This window comes from Chrysemys picta, chromosome 10, assembly GCF_011386835.1.
Source record: "Chrysemys picta bellii isolate R12L10 chromosome 10, ASM1138683v2, whole genome shotgun sequence".
NCBI lineage: Eukaryota > Metazoa > Chordata > Testudines > Emydidae > Chrysemys > Chrysemys picta.
In genome coordinates this window covers 80708128-80727548 of record NC_088800.1, presented here as the reverse complement: position 1 = coordinate 80727548, position 19421 = coordinate 80708128, and the positions used below count along the sequence as shown (strand labels likewise).

At 48.1% G+C, this 19421-nt stretch overlaps 1 protein-coding gene across 11 annotated transcripts in view; it reads right to left on the bottom strand.

Annotated features, from left to right (window-relative positions):
- MPRIP (myosin phosphatase Rho interacting protein) overlaps positions 1–19421 on the bottom strand; it is a 170626-nt gene that overhangs the window by 51370 nt on the left and 99835 nt on the right. For 6 of the 11 annotated variants that reach the window (XM_042853101.2, XM_042853100.2, XM_042853099.2 and 3 more), the window contains 3 exons: positions 13625–13835; positions 9719–9878; positions 9362–9631 (listed from right to left, as the gene is read on the bottom strand). In XM_042853101.2, coding sequence (XP_042709035.2) covers positions 9362–9631; positions 9719–9878; positions 13625–13835 — 641 coding nt within the window. Of the gene's footprint in view, positions 1–125; positions 327–9361; positions 9879–13624; positions 13836–19421 lie in introns of those variants that run through there. The other 5 variants (XM_008164738.4, XM_042853105.2, XM_008164742.4 and 2 more) reach the window with 3 other exon arrangements.

Sequence of the window (19421 nt, the reverse complement as noted above, 5' to 3'; positions counted from 1 at the left end):
CCCTGCGCCCTTGTAGAGACTAATTAAAGCCTCACGTAGGTGCAGAGGTACACTCATACAATGCAGTCTGCAGGATTGGGGCCTAAGTCTTTAGTAAAACAGGTAAGGGGAATTTCTTTGCATACATGATTTTTAACCCAACAGTGCCCCTTTCACCAGCCCAGCCTTCTCTCTCGGACTCGGTTTAGCATGGAATAAGAGACCCATGAATTAACACTGTCTCTTCCCTTTCAGGTGAAGTTCTGAAGAAAATTAAAAACAAAACCAAAAAACCAAAATCAAAAGCAGGTTGATTTCTCATGAAAGAGGCTGCACCATCGAGTTGTCTACGGCTTGAGATTGAGATGAGATGGTAGCGAAGCAGGCGGAGTAAAGGACACGTCACACAGCAACACAGGAGGAGAAGGTGGAGAGCAACAAGACCTGGAAGAAAACAAGGCTGGAAAATGAATGAACAGAAGAGGAAATATATATCTATATATCTCTATATAAATAAATAAAAGCAAAATCACCCCAAGAATTCATTACCAAAAAAAAAAGGGGGGAAGGGGGAAATCATAGCAACCAAATCACAGCACCCAGTGTTATAATCATTAGATTGTTCCCTCCATTGGTTAAACATTTCAAGACAGGTGTTGCTGTGGCTGACAAAGACACGGTGAGTGTGTGAGAGAGCGGAGATTAATCCATTCTCTGTTCATCCCATGCTGATGACAGCTACACATGGGCACCTGAGAGAGAACCTGCCCCAAACTTCAAAGAAGGTATGAAGTATTTAAAGAGATGTGGTGTCATTCAGTACTCTCTCAACTCTTAAGCTTGCCCTAGGGAGCTCATCCTCCATGCAAGCTATTAATCTGCTCCAGGCCACTGAACACAAGCTACAGAATTGAGTTAAAGTGAAAGTAAAGGGGGCACTACAAAGGCTGACAACAAAATCTGTAATTAAAATGATTTTCTTTGATGGGGAAGAGTTTTGTTGTATTCATTTATTATTTAGCTGCAAGAGAGATTGTGAGAGTGTTTCAGAGAGACAGGAAAGGGAATTACCCCAAGGGATGCACAACATTAGAGGATTGTTACAAAGAAAAAAATAAATAAAATGAAAGGAAGGAGTGAGTAACCTCTGTTTACAAAGCAAAGGTGTATGCATTGGGGTTGCAGGGGATGACACTCACTTCTAAGACTCAAAGACACAGAGAACGTGTTTGAAAGAAATCCATCAGTACAATTTGTCTGCAATTTCAGGGCAGTTCTGTGATTTATTGAAAACAGGGAGAAATATTTCAGTAAACATCTAACTAGGATTCCATAGCAGGTCCCAATTCCTGTCATCAGAGGAAGGTAGAATTTAGGACACTGGGCATGTCTACACTACAAACTTAAGCCGATCTATGTCTGGTCAACTGTGGTGGTTCATGTCCACACTACTGCCGGTGGTGCACATTCTCATCAGGAGCGCTTCCACCGATTTAAGAGGGGCGGTGTGGGGGGCCAAGAGCCCGAGCTCTCAGCTCCACATGCAGCTCCCCACCAGGAGCCAGGCTGACCCCCTGGGCTCTCGGCTCCCTGCTCTGCGCTTGAAGCCTGGGAGCTACCGGGTTCCCAGCAGGGAGCCGTGACCTTTGGTGCAGCTGGGGAGCCCAGTTGGCAGCCCGGCTGGGAGCAGGGAGGCCCCACCGATCCCCAGGTGACAGTCTGAGCTGTGAGCCAGGCTTTCTTGTCAATTTCACACTCCAGCAGGGAGCCATGAAATTGAAAAGAATGACAGCCAACAGATGATGTAAGTAACCCAATGTGTCTACAGGGACACTGCATTACCCTAAATAGACCGACATAAGCCCTGCGCCTCTCGTGAAGGTTGGAGTTATTATGTCAGTGTAGTACGGCACTTACATTGTTGGGAGCAAGGCTGTAGTGTGGACACTGACATAATTAGTTTAACGTAAGTGCCTTACGTCAGCCTAAGTCTGTACTGTAGACCAGGCCTCAGTAAGAAGAATCTCCTTTAAAACCCTGAAGGTTAAAAGCAAGCATGGGCAAACACCAATCAGAGGGCCTCAAAGCTCCACAGAGATCAGCACTGAGAGTAGCAGTGGAATGTGCTATCATTACTAACATGACACGCACTATACAGAGAGTGAATGCCACATGAAATTTCCAGCTACAAGCAGTGCCCACATCACGGTTTCAGAGGATACTGTGGTAACCAAAGGAGCAGAGCTTGTGTGGTTAGTCATCACATCAGAATTCCAGTTACCTTTAAGCCTTCTCTCACTAGATGGCAGTAAGATTTTTGCTATATCAAGAATTGCCCATGGTAAATCCTGTATCTGTAGTCAAGCCCCTACAGGAGCACCTCATCCAGGGCATAAATTAAGATATTACCACCTGGAGCTGGTCATGTTCCCTCTCTAGGCTCCTTGCTTGGTGTCAGTAAGGGTAGAGGCTGAAATAAATAAGGAAGTTCGGGAGGCAATGTGGGTAAGGGTCATTTCCTTTCTCCAGCTGGTTAAACAGCTTCCAAAGAGCTTGTAAAACAGATTGTATTTGAGGGAGTAGGGGGTGATGGACTGCATGTGTCATTTATGGGGAGATGCCTTAGGAACCATCACACAAAAGCTGTCCAGGGAGCTGTCAGGTGGTGGAACAGCAAGGCCTGAAGAATCCGTGGCAGCTGGGAATAGGGAACAGGCATCACTGGGTGGAACACCAAGGCATGAGAGCTCTGGGGCAGCTGAGGAGAGGTTTTGGGCAGAACACCCCAGGTCTGAGGGTTCCATAGCGGAGGGGAAGGGGGTCATCTGGCAGAGCTCCCTGGGCCTGAGGGCTCAGTGACAGTTGAGGAGGGTGTCGGGGGGATCGCCCCGGGGCCTGAGGGCTCCGTGGCCGTTGAGGAGGGTGTTGGGTGGAACGTCCCGGGGCCTGAGGGCTCAGTGACAGTTGAAGAGGGTGTCGGGGGGGGGGGGGGGATCATCGCCCCGGGGCCTGAGGGCTCCGTGGCTGTTGAGGAGGGTGTCGGGGGGGATCGCCCTGGGGCCTGAGGACTCCGTGGCTGTTGAGGAGGGTGTCGGGGGGGATCACCCCAGGGCCTGAGGGTTCCATGGCAGCTCAGAGAACTCAGGTCAGGGAGGGGAGACATTAGAGGAGGAAAGGGGTTATGAAATCTTATGGGGACCACAGTCTCCCTCTCCCAAGCTGAATGGAACCTCACAGCACCTGGCAGAGGGGACTGGGTGAGGCTGCCCTGCTAGCACATATCTACCATCTGACCCAGCAGAGATCTGGGTTTGAGGGTGAAGGATTCATTGGGAGAGGTAGGTGACACACAACACTTGCATATAACACAACATTTCAGTGTATGTTGGACCCTGGGCTTATTCCCTACCGTTGTCTTGAAACTCTTTTTGTGCTCGGTCACTCCTGTGTCTGGTTTCCAGAGAGATGCCCATATTCCTGTGCCTGGGCGGGGAGGACACTTGAACTGTACTTATCGCTCAGCTAGTCTTTTAGGCCTCTGTGGGCACAGCATCTCTGCAAGAACTTCTATTCCAACAACACAGAGTAGAAGCGCTACCAAATCCACCCAGAACTCAGCTAAAGGAATGTAGAACAAAAGCCACAACCCACACTACGCACTTGACTCAGACCCAGGCTGTCGCCTGTATCAGGGACAAATGACTGTTGTATACATATAAATTTCCATTTTATTATGTCTCCAGCGCTAAAGGAACAAGCTGGTGGGCCTTGGATTCACTTCCTCTTCTCTTTGTTCACTGGCAATGCAAGCTGGACTGTGCAGAGATGTAGAAACAGCATTAAACACCAAATGCATCAGTGCACACCAGCAGGGGGAGCTCAAACACTGATTATGTGTGAGACACACCAAAATAGCGTTGTTGAAAGTTTCTCAGAAAAGGTGGGTTCACTTTAGATATTTATAAAGAAGAGATTTAGAATATGGCAGACCCCCCCCCACACACACAGAAAATTGTAAAGGGGTCAGAGCAGGGGTACTGGAACAATTTGTATAGTTTTTCTTTTGCTTGGGGGGGGATAGCTCAGTGGTTTGAGCATTGGCCTGCTAAACCCAGGGTTGTGAGTTCAATCCTTGAGGGGGCCATTTAGGGATCTGGGGTAAAAATCTGTCTGGGGATTGGTCCTGCTTTGAGCAGGGAGTTGGACTAGATGACCTCCTGAGGTCCCTGCCAACCCTGATATTCTATGATTCTAGGATAGTGGGGGATGCTGAGAGCCATTGAACCGAACTGTAAAACCTGTATATGATGGAAACCACTTCAAGCCAAGGGGTGCGGCAGCGCCCCCAGAACCACTAGTTCCAGCACCTATGGGTCAGAGGTTAAAATTTAGGTCTAAACAATCAATAGGATTCTTTTAGAACACAGTCCTAAACATTCACTATGATTATATTAATCAGATAGGATCTCTTTAAAAAAAATAAAAATAAAATAATGGAGTGAGTGTCTTTAAAACAGGACTACTAAGAGGAGAGGCTGCACTAACTAGGGCTACTGGAAATCAGTGTATAGTTCTCTTCTGTCTGGAGGTCCAATCCTCATGCAATAATTGAGGCCATATCTACACCACTTATGTCGGCAACACTTATGTTGTTGAGGGGTGTGACATGCTGACATAGCTACCGCCGCTCATGGAAGTGGTTTAATTATGTTGATGGGGCCGTCGGCATAGACTGGCTACACGAGAGATCGGTACCGCTGTAAGGTCTCTAGTGTCGCTATAGCCTTAGAGTGGATTGATTGGTGGAAGAAGGGGGGGGAGAAGCTGAGAATACTGCCGGAACATTAGCAAATTCATTTGGTTTCACTGCTTGACAAAGAGATGCAGTTCACTGGGGTTTGCATGAGGGTTGAATAATTCAAGGTAAATTCCCAGCATCAAATGAGCTGGAATAACTGTTAGAAAGTTACTGGACAGGATCATTCAGAAAGCTCTGAAGCACTAAAGAAAAACTGGCACCTGCAGTCTGAGAAGTGAAGTTTCACAAGTGCTCAACCTCAAATGGCACAGATTAAATGCAGAGAAAAACATGTTAATAAAATGTAAACTAAGTAAATCAAATTAAAAAGCAGCCAAGCCAAGCGGAGAGTCGGGAAATGTTAATTCTTGAGTCCAGTGCTAAACCAGCTCTCTCCAGCCAAGTCCACCTGAACATTTGAAACACTGAGGCTCCCTGGCTCAGGGAAAATGTGACCCCCTCCTGCCCACACCACCCAGATCATCTCCAGCTGGGATGAAGTTCATTTATAACTGGCTGCACTCTCTTTCAAAGCCACTGATTACACTTGTATTTTTCCCAACTACCGCTTCTCCACATGACCCTCTTGGAACCCCCTTCTTCTATCCCAGGGGTGGCCAACCAGTGGCTCCAGAGCCACATGCGGCTCTTCAGAAGTTAATATTCGGCTCCTTGTATTGGCACCGACTCCGGGGCTGGAGCTACAGGCGCCAACTTTCCAATGTGCCAGGGGGTGCGCACTGCTCAACCCCTGGCTCTGCCACAGGCCCTGCCCCCACTCCACCCCTTCCCGCCCCCTCCCCTGAGCCTGCCATGCCCTCGCTCCTTCCCCTCCCTGCCAGAGCCTCCTGCACGCCACGAAACAGCTGATCAGGAGGTACGGGGAAGGGCTGATCAGCGGGGCTGCAGGTGGGCGGGAGGCGCTGGGAGCGGGGGAACTGATGCGGGGCTGCTGACGTATTACTGTGGCTCTTTGGCAATGTACATTGGTAAATTCTGGCTCCTTCTCAGGCTCAGACTGGCCACCCCTGTTCTATCCTGTCAGTGTCCACGCACTTCCCAAGCACTACCTTTCTGGCCAAGGAGGACTGAAGGAGGCCCTGTTCCCAGCCCCACACATGGTCAGGAAGGGCTATGCTGTTGAGAAGGGAATAGCTCCCTTTCTGTCCCCCAAAAGCGGGAGAGATTATCACTAACCCTAACAACTAGTTTGGGAAACACTCTCCTTTAATTCTCACATGCACTTATCTGCCATCTTTGTGGGAGGAAACTGTCAAGTTAAATATTTTGGAACAATTATCTGTCACTATCATCATCTTAGATCATTAAAGCTTGGAGTGTTTTAAACACCTACTCCCCATCCATGACCATTTATGCTGTTTGTTTATATTTATTGTACCTCCTCCCCCCCCCCCCCCCAACTGTGAAACAAGAAACTTGTCAGTTTCACTCTATTTATAGCCGACTTCACACACAGGCGAAAAGAGATCAATCCCACACTGCCCTGTCAGAGTGTGCCATCACCTTCCCCTCCCCCTCTCAAAACCCCACCTCCTCACAAATCATGAAGATGCTTCTCTTTATAGAAGGTTCGGTAAAACTTTTTAAACACACAAGATTTGGGGCCTACACCACTGGAGAATGTCTCTTTAAATAAAAGGGAGAGGGGAGGAGGGGAAGCTGCTGCCTCATCACTGCTCAAACAAATCCTTTCTCCATTGGTGCTGACAATTCTACCCCCCACCCCTCTTCCAGCCCTGACTGCAGGCAGGGAGGAAAGGGAAACAATTGTAGGGACATTGGGAGGGGTGTGTGGGGAAGGTTGATCACAGAAAGCCCTTCTGAGTGAGCTATTGTCACAATCTGTGTAATGACAAAATGTAGGCTGGCTTGACAGGACATTAGCCCACCAGCCTCTGAATTATGGTGAGCGACAATGCAAAAAAGACTTGTTTATTTTAAATCTTTTTCCAGCAGCCTCAGAAATCAAACAGAAGACACCCACCCTGGTCACGGCCACTGTGCTGATGGGAGTTTATTAAAGCATGTTTTTTAAAAAAATAAATAAATAAAAGCAAAAGCACAAGAGACATTCATCTGCCCCCACGCCCTCGGCAGAGCAAAGTCACTTCAAATAACGGCAGTAAGTCGACTAGACATAACGTAGGAGAGTTTTCACCAATGTTGACACAGCAATAAAATCTAATCGCCTTCTGCTGTATAATAGCCTCAGGAGCCCAGGAAACAAAGGGGCTGGGTGCAGTGGCCTCTGGGAGGAGGAGGAACCCACCCCACCAACCAGAAATCAGCAGGGATGAAATAAAAAAGGACAATATCTAGCAGAAGCTCTGAGATCCTTCTTCTCCCAGGTATCTGTTATCTGTATGCCTGTCTTCCTCATCAGATATTCCATGCCCTCTCCCTATGCCCCAGTTTGGACACGCCTTTGCACACTAGTGCCCCAACTGGCACTACTAGCTGCTCAGAAGTAACCACTCTGAAAAGCTATTGAATCCAGGAGTTGCACGTATTTATCACTGCTTTCAGCTATACAGCATCACATTGGGGCTAGGACTCGGGAGTTTCAGTGCCAAAAGAACACACAAGCCTCTAGTACCTGAACTATTAAGCTGGCAGTAGTAGTAGACCTTTTAATATTCTGTAAGCCAGTGGTTCTCAACCAGGGGTACGTGTACCCCTGGGGGTACGCAGAGGTCTTCCAGGGGGTACAGCAAATCATCTAGATATTTGCCTAGTTTTACAACAGGCTACACAAAAAGCACTAGCGAAGTCAGTACAAACTAAAATTTCATACAGACACTGGCTTGTTTATATTGCTCTATAAACTATAAACTGAAATGTAAGTATAGTATTTATATTCCAATCAATTTATTTTATAATTATATGGTAAAATGAGAAAGTAAGACGTTTTGCAGTAATAGTGTGCTGTGACCCAGTTGTGTTTTATGTCTGATTTTGTAAGCAAGTAGTTTTTAAATGAAGTGAAACTTGGGGTACACAAGAGAAATCAGACTCTAAAAGGGATACAGTAGTTTGGAAAGGTTGAGAGCCACTGCTATAAGCCAACCACTAGCAGGTGACATGATCACACACACACTTGAGCCAATATGTTACAATTCACAAACCAAGAATTACTGTTCTTTCTCCACCCAGTGTAACAGGATGGGGTCTCCAGGAGGCAAGCACAGCATCCTTTTTGCCAGACCCAGAAAGGACTCTATCCTCAGGTGGGAGAAGAAAGTCAAGATATTGCGGTCTCTGAGTCCCGTCCTCCACCCCAGATTGCAGCCAGGCAGCGAAGCTACACACTGCTTGGGTGAGTACAGGTTAGACACACATACGGTTCAGTTGCAAATTTAAATGAGTGGAACAAACACGAGTGCAAAGCGGTGTTGCTTGTGCAATAGCAGCTTCATGCCTGCATTAACTGTGGGCCAGCGTGAAAACAGTCCTCCAGGGGATGTGAAAAGCAAACCACAAGTGCTTGGTGACATCATGCTAGAGCGAACATGCCCGCAGGAACCCAAGTGCAAGCGAATCAGACCGACAAACAGCCCTCTAGCCCAGTGCCCTTGTCTCATGGCTTACTCTGCAGTCATCACATAAATGGGGCTTTTTCAGGGCAAGTTAAATCTATCCTCCCTCCCCACTGGGCCTCCTTAAACCCAGAAAAAACGAGCGTGTGCACTGGACGCAAAGCCTTCTCCACTAAGCTGTTTTTCCACCCGCTCAGTTCTGCATCGGTGGCAGCCAACTCCCGTCTCCAAGATTAACACTGTGACACTTTGAAATCTCTCTTAGCTCATCAGACCATTGCATAACACACATGGCCCCAACACAGTTTATAGAAATACCCTAATTAATGGTGCCAGCTGCCACCAGGCACTTGAGCTAGGGTGGAGAAGGAGAAGGGAGGTACTACAGAGCAACACATGGCAGCTTACTGGAGGAAGGTCCAGCCTACTACCCCAAGAGAAGGATCAGCCGAGAACCATGGGTGACTTGGGCTCACACACACTGGCACTGGTGGGGATCACATCCTTCGCTGGTTAATATGGAGTGGATGTCCTAGCTATGCCCACTTCAGGAGCACTTCCCAGTGGCTACAGGAATGACCTGTATATAAAGTTAGAGTGATGGGGAGTCTGGAAAATAATGGAGACTCAGGAAGATGGCCTGGGTACAAATTTGAGGGATCTCTCTGCACTGGCTTTGGGCAGCTGGGAGTTCACTCAAATTCCTTTGGCTGGGGATGGGCGACGAGAGAGCTGTTACGGGTGGATGACCCCGCGCCATCGGATCCATAAAAAGTGGCATGGCTCTATCAGGATTCCCTCCCAGTCCATTTAATAGATTCAAAGGAGGAGAGACGCTCACCAGTTAAATACCTGGTTTAAGAGAGGAGGGCTCCGGACTATAATCGTCCAAATAAAGCATTTCCTCTACAATGGGCTGTGAAGGGACATGTCTGTCCCAGCAGCCGCTGCTTTACTAATACAGCAACCACCACCATGTGGTCACAGTCAAAAGAGTTAAGAAACAGAACAGCCACGGGTCCCTTACCGTCTCTCGTTGCCAAAGAGCCGGGCCACCTCTTCCCTTCCAGGGCTGCGGGCCCGGGTCCTCTGCTCCAGCCGTTTCCTCTCCACCTGGAAGGCCTCCCGGTTACTGATCCTAATGGCCTTGGGAACATCGGCCAGGGTGGCGTACTGCCGACTGGCTTTGAAGGAAAGGGAGCGGTCCGTTCTTTCTGCTCCCCTTCCCCCGTCTCTGCTGCTGGAGTCCTTGTACGTGGGGTAAGTACTCTTTGAATCCAGGGAGTTCAGTGAGAAGCTGGAAACCATTCGGTTGTTTGAGCTGGTACCTGGGGAAGGAAAGGGGTGGCTGTGCTCCTGGGAGGGTGATTTGGGGTAACTGTACCTGTTGTTCGGGGTGCTGGGGCTGGGAGGGGACGGTGGAGGTGGCAAGTGCTGCTCTTCCAACTTGGAGTCTTGCTTGGTCTTCTCCAAGGAAAAGTAACCGCTCTCAACACGCGCCTTCCGCCCACAGTCTATCCGGTCGCCATTCATGGAGCTCTCATCTAAGAAACGGAACAGAAAACAAGGGGAAGGAGTTGGGTGGAGGTTACTACGCTTGGTTCCAAACTTGATTTCGCCTTCCCTCCATTTGTATAAAAGGGGATTTTAACACAAACTGCCTTGCCTCCACAGAAAGGGAAACATCTGCATACGATTTCCAGCATTACAGTGCCTATGGACCCAAACCCAAACCTGACCTGGAAGACCCACCTCTGGAGGGAAACCGGAAGTTCAGTTTCAGGATCCATTGCATCTTTGGCTTTTGTGCCCAGAACTACCAGAAAGGGTGATGATAAGAACAGGTTTCTTGTGATGTGGAGACTGACCTGCTAGGAGGTGGACTAGGACCCACCAATCATTAGCATTTCACACTTGGATTACTGAGCAGCCTGCTATAGGTGCCACATGCAAAGCTCCAATAGACATAGGGTGGGATGGGTGCTTGAGACTTATTTACAGAGGGAAAAACTGGACAATGACAACAGGGGCTTCCATAACAGGTGGGAATGTAGATAGCAGAATACCATCAGGTGCCCAGCCAGCTTCTCACATCTGGTCAGGAGCAGCCATACTGCAGAAGGGCCAATAAAGTCTCCCCTTATTTCTTTGAGTCCAAGCACGCAATGATCTGACCCACTCCGTCTCCACAGAGTCAGGGAGGAGGGACACAACAGGGAAGAGCGGGTGCTTTGTTAAGACACAAAGAGGAGGCTTCTTCTCAACAAGTTGTAACTGCATATATTAGAAGGAAGCTCAGCGGTTCAGCCAGCAAACACCAATGCATTGCCTAATCACAAGTAAAATCAACTTTGATGGTGTCTGATTCCAGTTTAAAAAAAAAAAAAAAAGAGAGAGAGCGAGAGAGAGAGAGAGCAAGCGAGTGCTCAGTGGTTTGAGCATTGGCCTGCTAAACCCAAGGTTGTGAGTTCAATCCTTGAGGGGGCCACTTAGGGATCTGGGGCAAAATCAGTACTTGGTCCCGCTAGTGAAGGCAGGGGGCTGGACTCAATGACCTTTCGGGGTCCCTTCCAGTTCTATGAGATAGGTATATCTTCATTTAAAAAAAAAAAAGAAAAAAAGGTCAGGAGAGGGGAACAAGAGAGTGGAAGGTGTGTTAATAGCTGGAGGAAGCATGGCTCCATCGGCAGCTCTATTTCTTCCTCCACAGAAAAAATGGGGAGCTAGGAGAGCATTGAGGCCTCATTGCAAGATGAAAAACAGCTGTATGCATTCTTTTGCCAGAGTGAGTTAGTGACCACCAGCCTCCATGCCAGCACAGACAAAGGCATTAAGGAAAGGGGAATCCCTTCACACTGCTCTTGCTACCGAGGGCACAAGGAACAATTCCCGTTTTGCATTCACACCACCACAAAATTGTGCACGAGCATTTGTTTTCAAGGGCCAAAATAACCTGCATCTAATCACCACTGCACTTCCTGAATTGTTGGCCTCTAGAAGATTCTCCATATGTAAGTTTGGAATGTGGAGAAAATCGTTCTGTTCCAGGCAGACTTGACCTGCTGGTTGATTGGTTGGTAGGTAGGTACATGTGAATGTATACACGCACGCATGCAGGGAAGAAGGGGAGGCAGCAGAGAGGTCTACATCCAGCAGCAACTTTCCCATCCATTCTGAAGATCATAAGCTGGATGGTAAGTTATTTTGTTTTCTCCAGCCAAAAAACAAGTGACCGAAAAGCAGCATCTGTGGAGGTACAACACACACACACACACACACACACACACACACACACACACACACACCCTCCTGCCCATGGCCACATCCCAAGGTGTCAAGGGCAAAAGCCTATTGATTCATCAAAACCAGGGCTTTGCTGACACCAGCTAAATCAGAGAGACGCAAAGGGAGCAGTCTTCTTCCATTAGCTAATCCCAAGAGAGCAAGGAGGAAAGCAATCGTTTTAGCTAGCCGCTCAGAACATACAACAAACTCAGCTTTCCCCGCCGCCCCCAATTTATCCAAGGGGAACACAAAGCAGGAAGAAAGCCCGGGCCTCTATTGTTTCATTTAGAACAATACAGCAGATTCCGGAGGCTTCCAGGGACTAATCAGAGGAGACAAAATGTAAACAGCTGCCCTGATATAGGGTTGGGAGGAGGAAACAGTGCCTCAGTGCTTGGCAATAAAACAGGACCAACTGTAGGCAGGTGTCTCTCTGTATCCATTAGGGCACTATTTCCCAAAGGGTAGGCTGCAACCAACCGGAAAGCTGGGATAGGTCACGGGCCCAGTCCAGAGGGGAGACCATTGGGGGGGGGGGGGGGGGGTGTTGGATAGCGAGCCCACCCCACACTCATCCTGCAGCGAGTGCTCCTGTCCCATGGAACTGGGCTGAGAGGGTTGCTGTGGGTGGTCGGTGCCCCATTCGTGGGGCGAGGCGGAGCCGGCAGCAAAGGAAGCTAGCCTCTGATTTTGTCTCCTTGCTCCCCATGCATCAGGACCCCGGGTGGGTTGCAAAGATTAAGACAAAATGCAGTTGGTGGGTTGCCTTTGTGAAAAGTTTGGGAATCACTCAGTGGCTAGTATAAAGGGGGACGATCAATATTCAAAAGCTCATTTATTCCAAAGGAAATTTCCTTGCCTTGGAATCGCACCCGTTAGAGGTGGAAAAGACCTGTGAAGTCATCCCGTTCTGCTCCTTGCCTCTGCCTTCCAGTACTTTATCCAAATTTTCCCCTTTCTTAATTTCATCCCATTATTCACAGTTATTCCCCTCTCCTCCCTCCCCCCCCGGGTACCATCCTATGGAATGCCGCAAGTGTAAGTGTTCAGATCTTTGTAGACTGACACTGGGCTGAGCCATTCTCACCGGATTAAAATATTGAAAGTGGGAGGGGGGGGAGGAGGAGGGAGAACAGGATAGGAGGGGAATCCAGTGGTGAAAAGAAAACTAATGTCAGTTTCTTCTTAATTTGCACTTCACTCAGTTCAGGACAATGAAATCAGCCCTAGTCCATGACAGTGCCTACCCAGGCACCGCCTCAATGTAAATAATATCACCTTCATCAACAGGGCAGTTTCCTTCTGTTTCTCTATGGCAGTTGTGGGATCTTGGGTACTAACAGGTAGTTGGGTTTCCAAACCAGTAGGGGAACCGTTACATTTGTTTAAAATAGTAAATAATAATAATAATACTACACAGACAAGAAACCATTTCTATTCATGTTTTTAAATAAAAGCAAGTTTAGACCAAACTTTTTGACTAGGTCCCATTAAGAAAGCCACACTACTCCAGTCAAGACAGCTACGTAATCAAACCAAACTGCTGCAGGAAAACCTTCCAACCCTAGTAACAACTTGGGGTTAATCAGCCATTAATAATAGCATTTTGCACTTTGAAAGCACCTTCCATCAGAGGATATCAAAGCACTTTACACACAGGAGGCTTCACAACATCCCTGTGAGGTAGGTAAGGTATTAGATCCACCTTTCAGAGGGGTAAGTTGACGCACAGAAGTGTTCGGGGGGATTTGATCAACATAACCTATTGGGGCAGTGGCAGAGCCAGGAAGTGACATTGCTCACTGCTCCCATGGACTTCCTGAAGTTGCAGGTGCTCAGCAGTTTCTGAGCATCAAGCCGTAAGAGTCTCATCTTCCAGGCCCTGCTCCAGTCACTACACAGCACAACCTCAGGGTGAAAAAGAAAGCTCCCCGCCAATCAAGTATCGAATGCTGCCAGGATAGAGGAGAACAGGAACCAGTGCCAGCGTCCCTCTGGTCCTTACCTTCTTTGCTTTCCAACACAGGTTCCTTCAAGGAGCTGGCAGGCATGGCCTGGCTCTGCATGGGGCTCTGGGCTGGGCTGATGCTACTGTTCCCATCTGGTTGATCTTTGCCCCTCATTTCTTCTTGCCAGAGGGTGGACTTGGTAGTGGGGACCTTCTCTGCATTAGGAATGTTGCTACTGGTCACAGCCATCTTAGCGGGGCCAGGTTCCTAAAGAGAACAGGAAAAAGACACTGGGTATCACTGCACATTCTCTAAGTCCTAGCGCCAGTCATCCCGACTTACCATAGCAGGTAGGTCCTTATCTGGAGATACATGGACCACTTTACCCCAAGCTCTTAGGCCACATGGCATTTCGACGCCCTTACAAAGGGGTGTGTGTATTTCCCTTCCCTGAATGATCTGATTTATACATTTCAAATGCTGGCAGGTCTAAGCGTTTCTCCCAAGTGGGACAGGCTAATTCAAGACTTCCTTAAGCAAGGCGGTTAAGCACCGCTCTTACAAAGAAAAAGGAAACGTCTTTAATATGCTCTCCTGAGGGAGGGATCCAAAAATGGCCCACATCTCCCTCTCTGTCCAGCTGGAGAAAGAAACCAGAGCAAACGTAAGCTCACAAATGAAGGAAACCTACTGACCCTGAGAAGCAGCAGATATACATGGTAGGGGCCTCTTTGCTTTGCTGTGCTTTGTTTTCCAGTAGGAACTGCCCCTCCCAGTTCGGCAGACAGGACGCAGCACAATACCAGCGCTTTTAACTATTCACTTGTGTAAAGTTCCCGCTCACGAAACCATGGATTAACCACGCCTTACAGCTCAGCCAATCAACGCCAGCCCTGACTGTGATGCCTGCTGCTGGCCCTTTCCCAAGTAGGCGTGCTGTAGGTCTGGTGCGTCTGAGGCATGCTGTCACCAGACCAATGAGCACAGTACACACATTTGAGATAGAGAAAGATCCCGTTGAAATAGATTCTAATCTATGGGGATCAGCTTCCTTGAGGGGCTACTGAGACCTAGCAAACTCACTTCATTTTGACCCAACCAAGGACAAGAATGCTTGTGAAAGGCCGGTACTATCACTTGCCACAGAACCACCTCAGTACAGACCAATAGGAGTTATAAACACTTACACGGCAGTATATGTCTAAGATGTCTCGTTGGTGGAGGATCTTACGAGATTATTATTATAACACTTTCTTCCCCAAGGATCACAACTACACACAGAAATCCAGCAATGCAACCACCCCTGGGGCAGACGGTGGGAGATGGGATATTTTGGCCAACCAGGGCATTGAACATGCATTCTAAAAACCCTTGATGGATTTTTATTGTATTCTGTGACATTTAACATATGGGCTACCTGCTTTGACCCCTCCACAAACGTTTACTCTGAAGCATCCTCACATCCACGAAAGGTACACCTCCACCCCCTCCCCTCTCTCTCATATCTTCTGAGGACTGGAAAGATCAACTTCAGCTGCGAATCATTTCCATCAGGATGGCAAGGAACAGCTGGCCCTGGACACCACTTCAAGTGGAAGGCCGCACCGGGCTCTGCATTCTTCGGCCTGGAGCGTGACTTTCCCCTCAAAGCAACGTTTCACAAACTGTCAGCACCCGAGAGAGCAGCGAACCTCGCCAAGAGGGGAAGCTTTGAAGCCCAGCCAGGCCCTGGATCTTCGGAAGCACGGCCAAGAGTGAGAGCTCTCGGCTGACAAACGTGCCCACCCATTGGCGAAGCTGCCCTCGCCCGGTCCATCAACAGGGGATGTGGAGGATGTCCTTGAGCCAAAGGCTCCGTGTGTGTTGAACTCCTGCCCAGAAGACCTTCTTAGAGACAGGACTTCTGGAGCCCATCGAGTCACATTTCAACAAGGTTCCATTTGCAAGAAGACAACAATTACCTGACAAATTCTCCTGGCTAGAAACAATGAGCACAGCCTACCTCCCAGGGCTCCTCCGCTGGTTTAGACAAAGAAGGGCTTTATGTGACTAGAAAGCAGATTATACTTTAAGGGAGGGGAGGGGTTAGAGGAACACCTGAGTTGCACCCCCCCCCCACGAGTATACAGTTAGAACAGGGGTTATTTTTCAGATAATGCAAGTCCCCCCCTCTAGCCTGGTTTTCCAGCTATTTCCTGCCCAGGTACCAGCCCCAAGCTGCACTTCCTGCTGAGAGAGAGATTAGCGGCTTCACAGCATTACTGCCTGGGAGCCCAGAGACGGGGCTACAGGCGGAAATGTCACATGCCTTTTTCCTCTGGTTTACACCCATTTTTAAACAGCAGCTCCTCACCTTCACTTTTGCAAGGTGCTGTCCATTTCTACCAACAAGCCACAGAACCCCCGGCAGGTGCCATATGGGTTAAGTCAGTATCCGGAAGGGCTTCCGACTGTCAGCAGCGGGGAACATCTGAGCCCTTCTCCTCACCTGCATGCTGTCGCTGCAGCATAGTAGGTGTGTGGCTTTGACTGCTGGATTGACAAGCCCCCGTCACAGCAATCCTACATAGAGCCAAGAGATCTTCCATTTTGTTTTTGACTTCAAGGCCTTCTGCCCACCTATATCTATCAATCTGATATCCCCCACGTTCTCTACCCTAGCCTTCTACCTCCAGCCAAGAAACAGACAGTAAATCAGTTCAGCTGCTAGATTTCATGCTCATGCAATGGGAGTCTTCTCACTGCCTTACACACCCCCAGGTGTGGCACCAACAGTGCAACCTCTACAGAGCACACCTGACAGGTGATGCTCCATGACGCAAATAAACCAAATCTCTTTCCCTGTGTGTGTACACACAACCAAATCCCCTTCCCTCTGTGTACACGTACATACACTTATTTCCCTCAGTCTCCCTCTTAAACCCGGCTGCCCTTAACATACGTCCCATGACCCCCCTAGGCCTCTCTCCTCTGCCAGCCAATAAACTGAATTTGCTCACATCAGAAAACATTTTTTGTGCAATGGCTTCAAAAAAGAATTAAAACTAGAAATTCATTCCCTACTGTCCAACAGCTGCAGTCATCGTTTGTCTGGTCTGGTTTGCAACGAGCCACAAATAAAGAAAAAATGCAATGCTTTAACACCTGAGATGCCTAAATGGAGATTTACTTTAAAAACAGAAGAGCTATTTAACACAATTTAAAATGCAATTAAGGAAATACTAGTTATTTTAAATGCATCTCTAAGTACGACTGGCCCTAACATAAATCAGCGACAGCTGCCATTTTACTCAGTATCCTTGCAACAAGAAGCCCAATCCACTGACTTAGTTTGTGATGGAGGAAGGACAGTTTAGCAGGTTAACGCATGAGACAGGATGGGGACTTTCACAACTGGCGTAAAGTTCAGTTCTATTAATTAGGGAATTTTTTAGAATTTTTCTTAAAGCCACTGGGTACTTGTCAGAACAAACCAGTGATCAATTAACCACAGCCAGAAATAAATATTTAAGGAAATTGTGACAGCCCTTCCCAATGTCTCTCAACCACTTGAGACACGATGGGCAAATCAAGGTGAACCTTAACTACTGTATTAGGCACAACAGGCCTGTAAACCTATAAACTTACTGGCTACCCAAGCACAGTGCTTGCTGCTGAGAGTTATCCCACTGCAGTCACCAGGACTGTGTGTGTTATGAAGAAGAAATAAGTGTTTGTAGGCTCAGGCCCTTAGATGCTCTGGTGATTTTATATATAGAAAAGAATCTGGTCTCCTGCTCTCACATGAATATATTATAAATACACCAATACACGCATATGCCTACATTTTCGAGGACGATTAGGAATTGCCTCAATTTTTAGACACCTGAGATATTTTAATGGGTTATTTTCAGAGAGTGAAAACTCAACCCATCTTCTGAAGGTCCTTTAAGATGTCTCCAACTGGGCACTCAAAGTTACTAATCTCCTTTGAAACTTTACTCCATCTATATGTATTAATGAATACGTACGCACATATATCCAGAGAGAGAAAGATTGAGAAGGACACAGTTGAGCAAAGCAGCACTGCCTAGGCAAGTAGGCAAGACTACTTCTTTCCGTTTCTTTAGCTGTTCAAATTTTGTATTATATTGTCACCCCTTTACCGAGTTGTAGCAGAAGCCTGGGCCTTGGAGACCAGCTTTCAGTGGGAGCTGAAATCAGTGCAGCACACAAACAGAAGTCCTGGAACAGTGGTGGCGACAAATTGCACGGAGCCCAATCCCTTCTTTCAGGGATCTCCGCCCAAATACCAATATCCTCGTTTCCAGAGAGCAATTCTGCACCAAAGAACTAACTCCAGTTAGAGAGATTAAGGCAGAGAGCAAGGTCCCTTGCTGCTTGTCACGCCCCCCCTCGGAAAAACATCAGAAAACTAGCCACCTGCCTGCATTTCCTTCTGAGATTAAAAAGATGCTCATATGCAAAGAAAAAACACTACATTTAACAGCGCCATCCACTGACCCCTGCCTTGATATGGTTTCTGTCTGGGGAAGAGCGGAGATAACAACAATTTTCAGATTTTTACAATGAGATGAAGCCATGAGAACAAGAGCTGAAAACAGAAGACAGTTTTCCATGGAAGTGGTCCCTTCCGGCTTAAAAATCAATGACGTTTTCCAGCCACCTAGAAGTGTTTGCAGGTAAAAGGAAAACAGATCACGAAAGTGACCAGAGCGGCCAGTGCTGCTGCAGACAATATTTGCTGCTGGATTAGGGGTATTTTTTATTTTCAAAAGGCTCTTTTCCTGCAGAAGGAGAGAGGCCTGACAGGCAGCCAAGTTCAATAGAAGCCCCTTCAAAGGGATTTCTTTTCTGGTAACGATCTCTCCACCCCCTTTGACAAGCCGCACCGAGTTTGTGGTGACAGGCTTCTGGCGCGGTGGCCTGAACCACTCTAACCGCTCCGGTGCTGCGTGGCCAGAGCGTGAGGCTGGGATCAGATCATTTCCAGGCTGCTTTGGGGAGAAGGAGAAAGAGAATGGGAAGTTGTGGCTGCTTTCCATTTGACACAAGGAGGAAAGCAGATGGGGAAGCGGGTAGAGTTAGTGAGGAATGCGTGAAGGTAAAGATAAAAAGTCCCGCTCTGGCTGGTGCTTAATGCTATCCTGCCGGAGCTGTTCTGGCAAACGAAATCTCTGTAGCAACAGATACACATGGAGTTTCCTGCCTTCCATTCCAGCTCTTGATTATGATGGAAAGCTCCCAGTTTCCTCATTCAGCTTCCTGGCTTTGAGGTTTCGCCTGCATCACCCAGTGACCCAGCTTTAAGCATCTGCTGCACAGCAACTGGTTTGCTCTTTTGTAGAGTAGAACACTATACAGGATGTGACTAAGTGGGAATCTTTTGTAATATTTGTATGAAGCCTACGTGTGCCTCGGTTTCCCCTATGTGCTGCAGAGTTACCTAATTTGGGGGGAGGGGAGGTCTGTTTGCTCTCTGGCCAGCCTAAAGCACAGGTGTGAATGATACCTAGCTGTCTGGGGCTTGGGCCCCATATTAATGGAGCTCTTGAAAAGACAATGGCAAATCCAATTGCCTGGACACGGACACCTAACAACCAACAACTCACAAGAGATATGGACTTCCCTGCCTCTCCACAGCCCCGCTCCCACATCTCCCCAGCTAGGGAACAACAGGGGGGAGGGGTATGAGGTGGAAGTTAAGTTGGCTGCAGGAAGCAGTCGGCTGGGGACACACCTGGACTGAGGCAAAGGGAGGTCAGAGGGACGAGGCTTTGGGCTGCATGCTGACCAGGATGGACTATGCTGTAACCTTCTTTTCTCTGTGCTAACCAAGGTCTTCCTATGCTG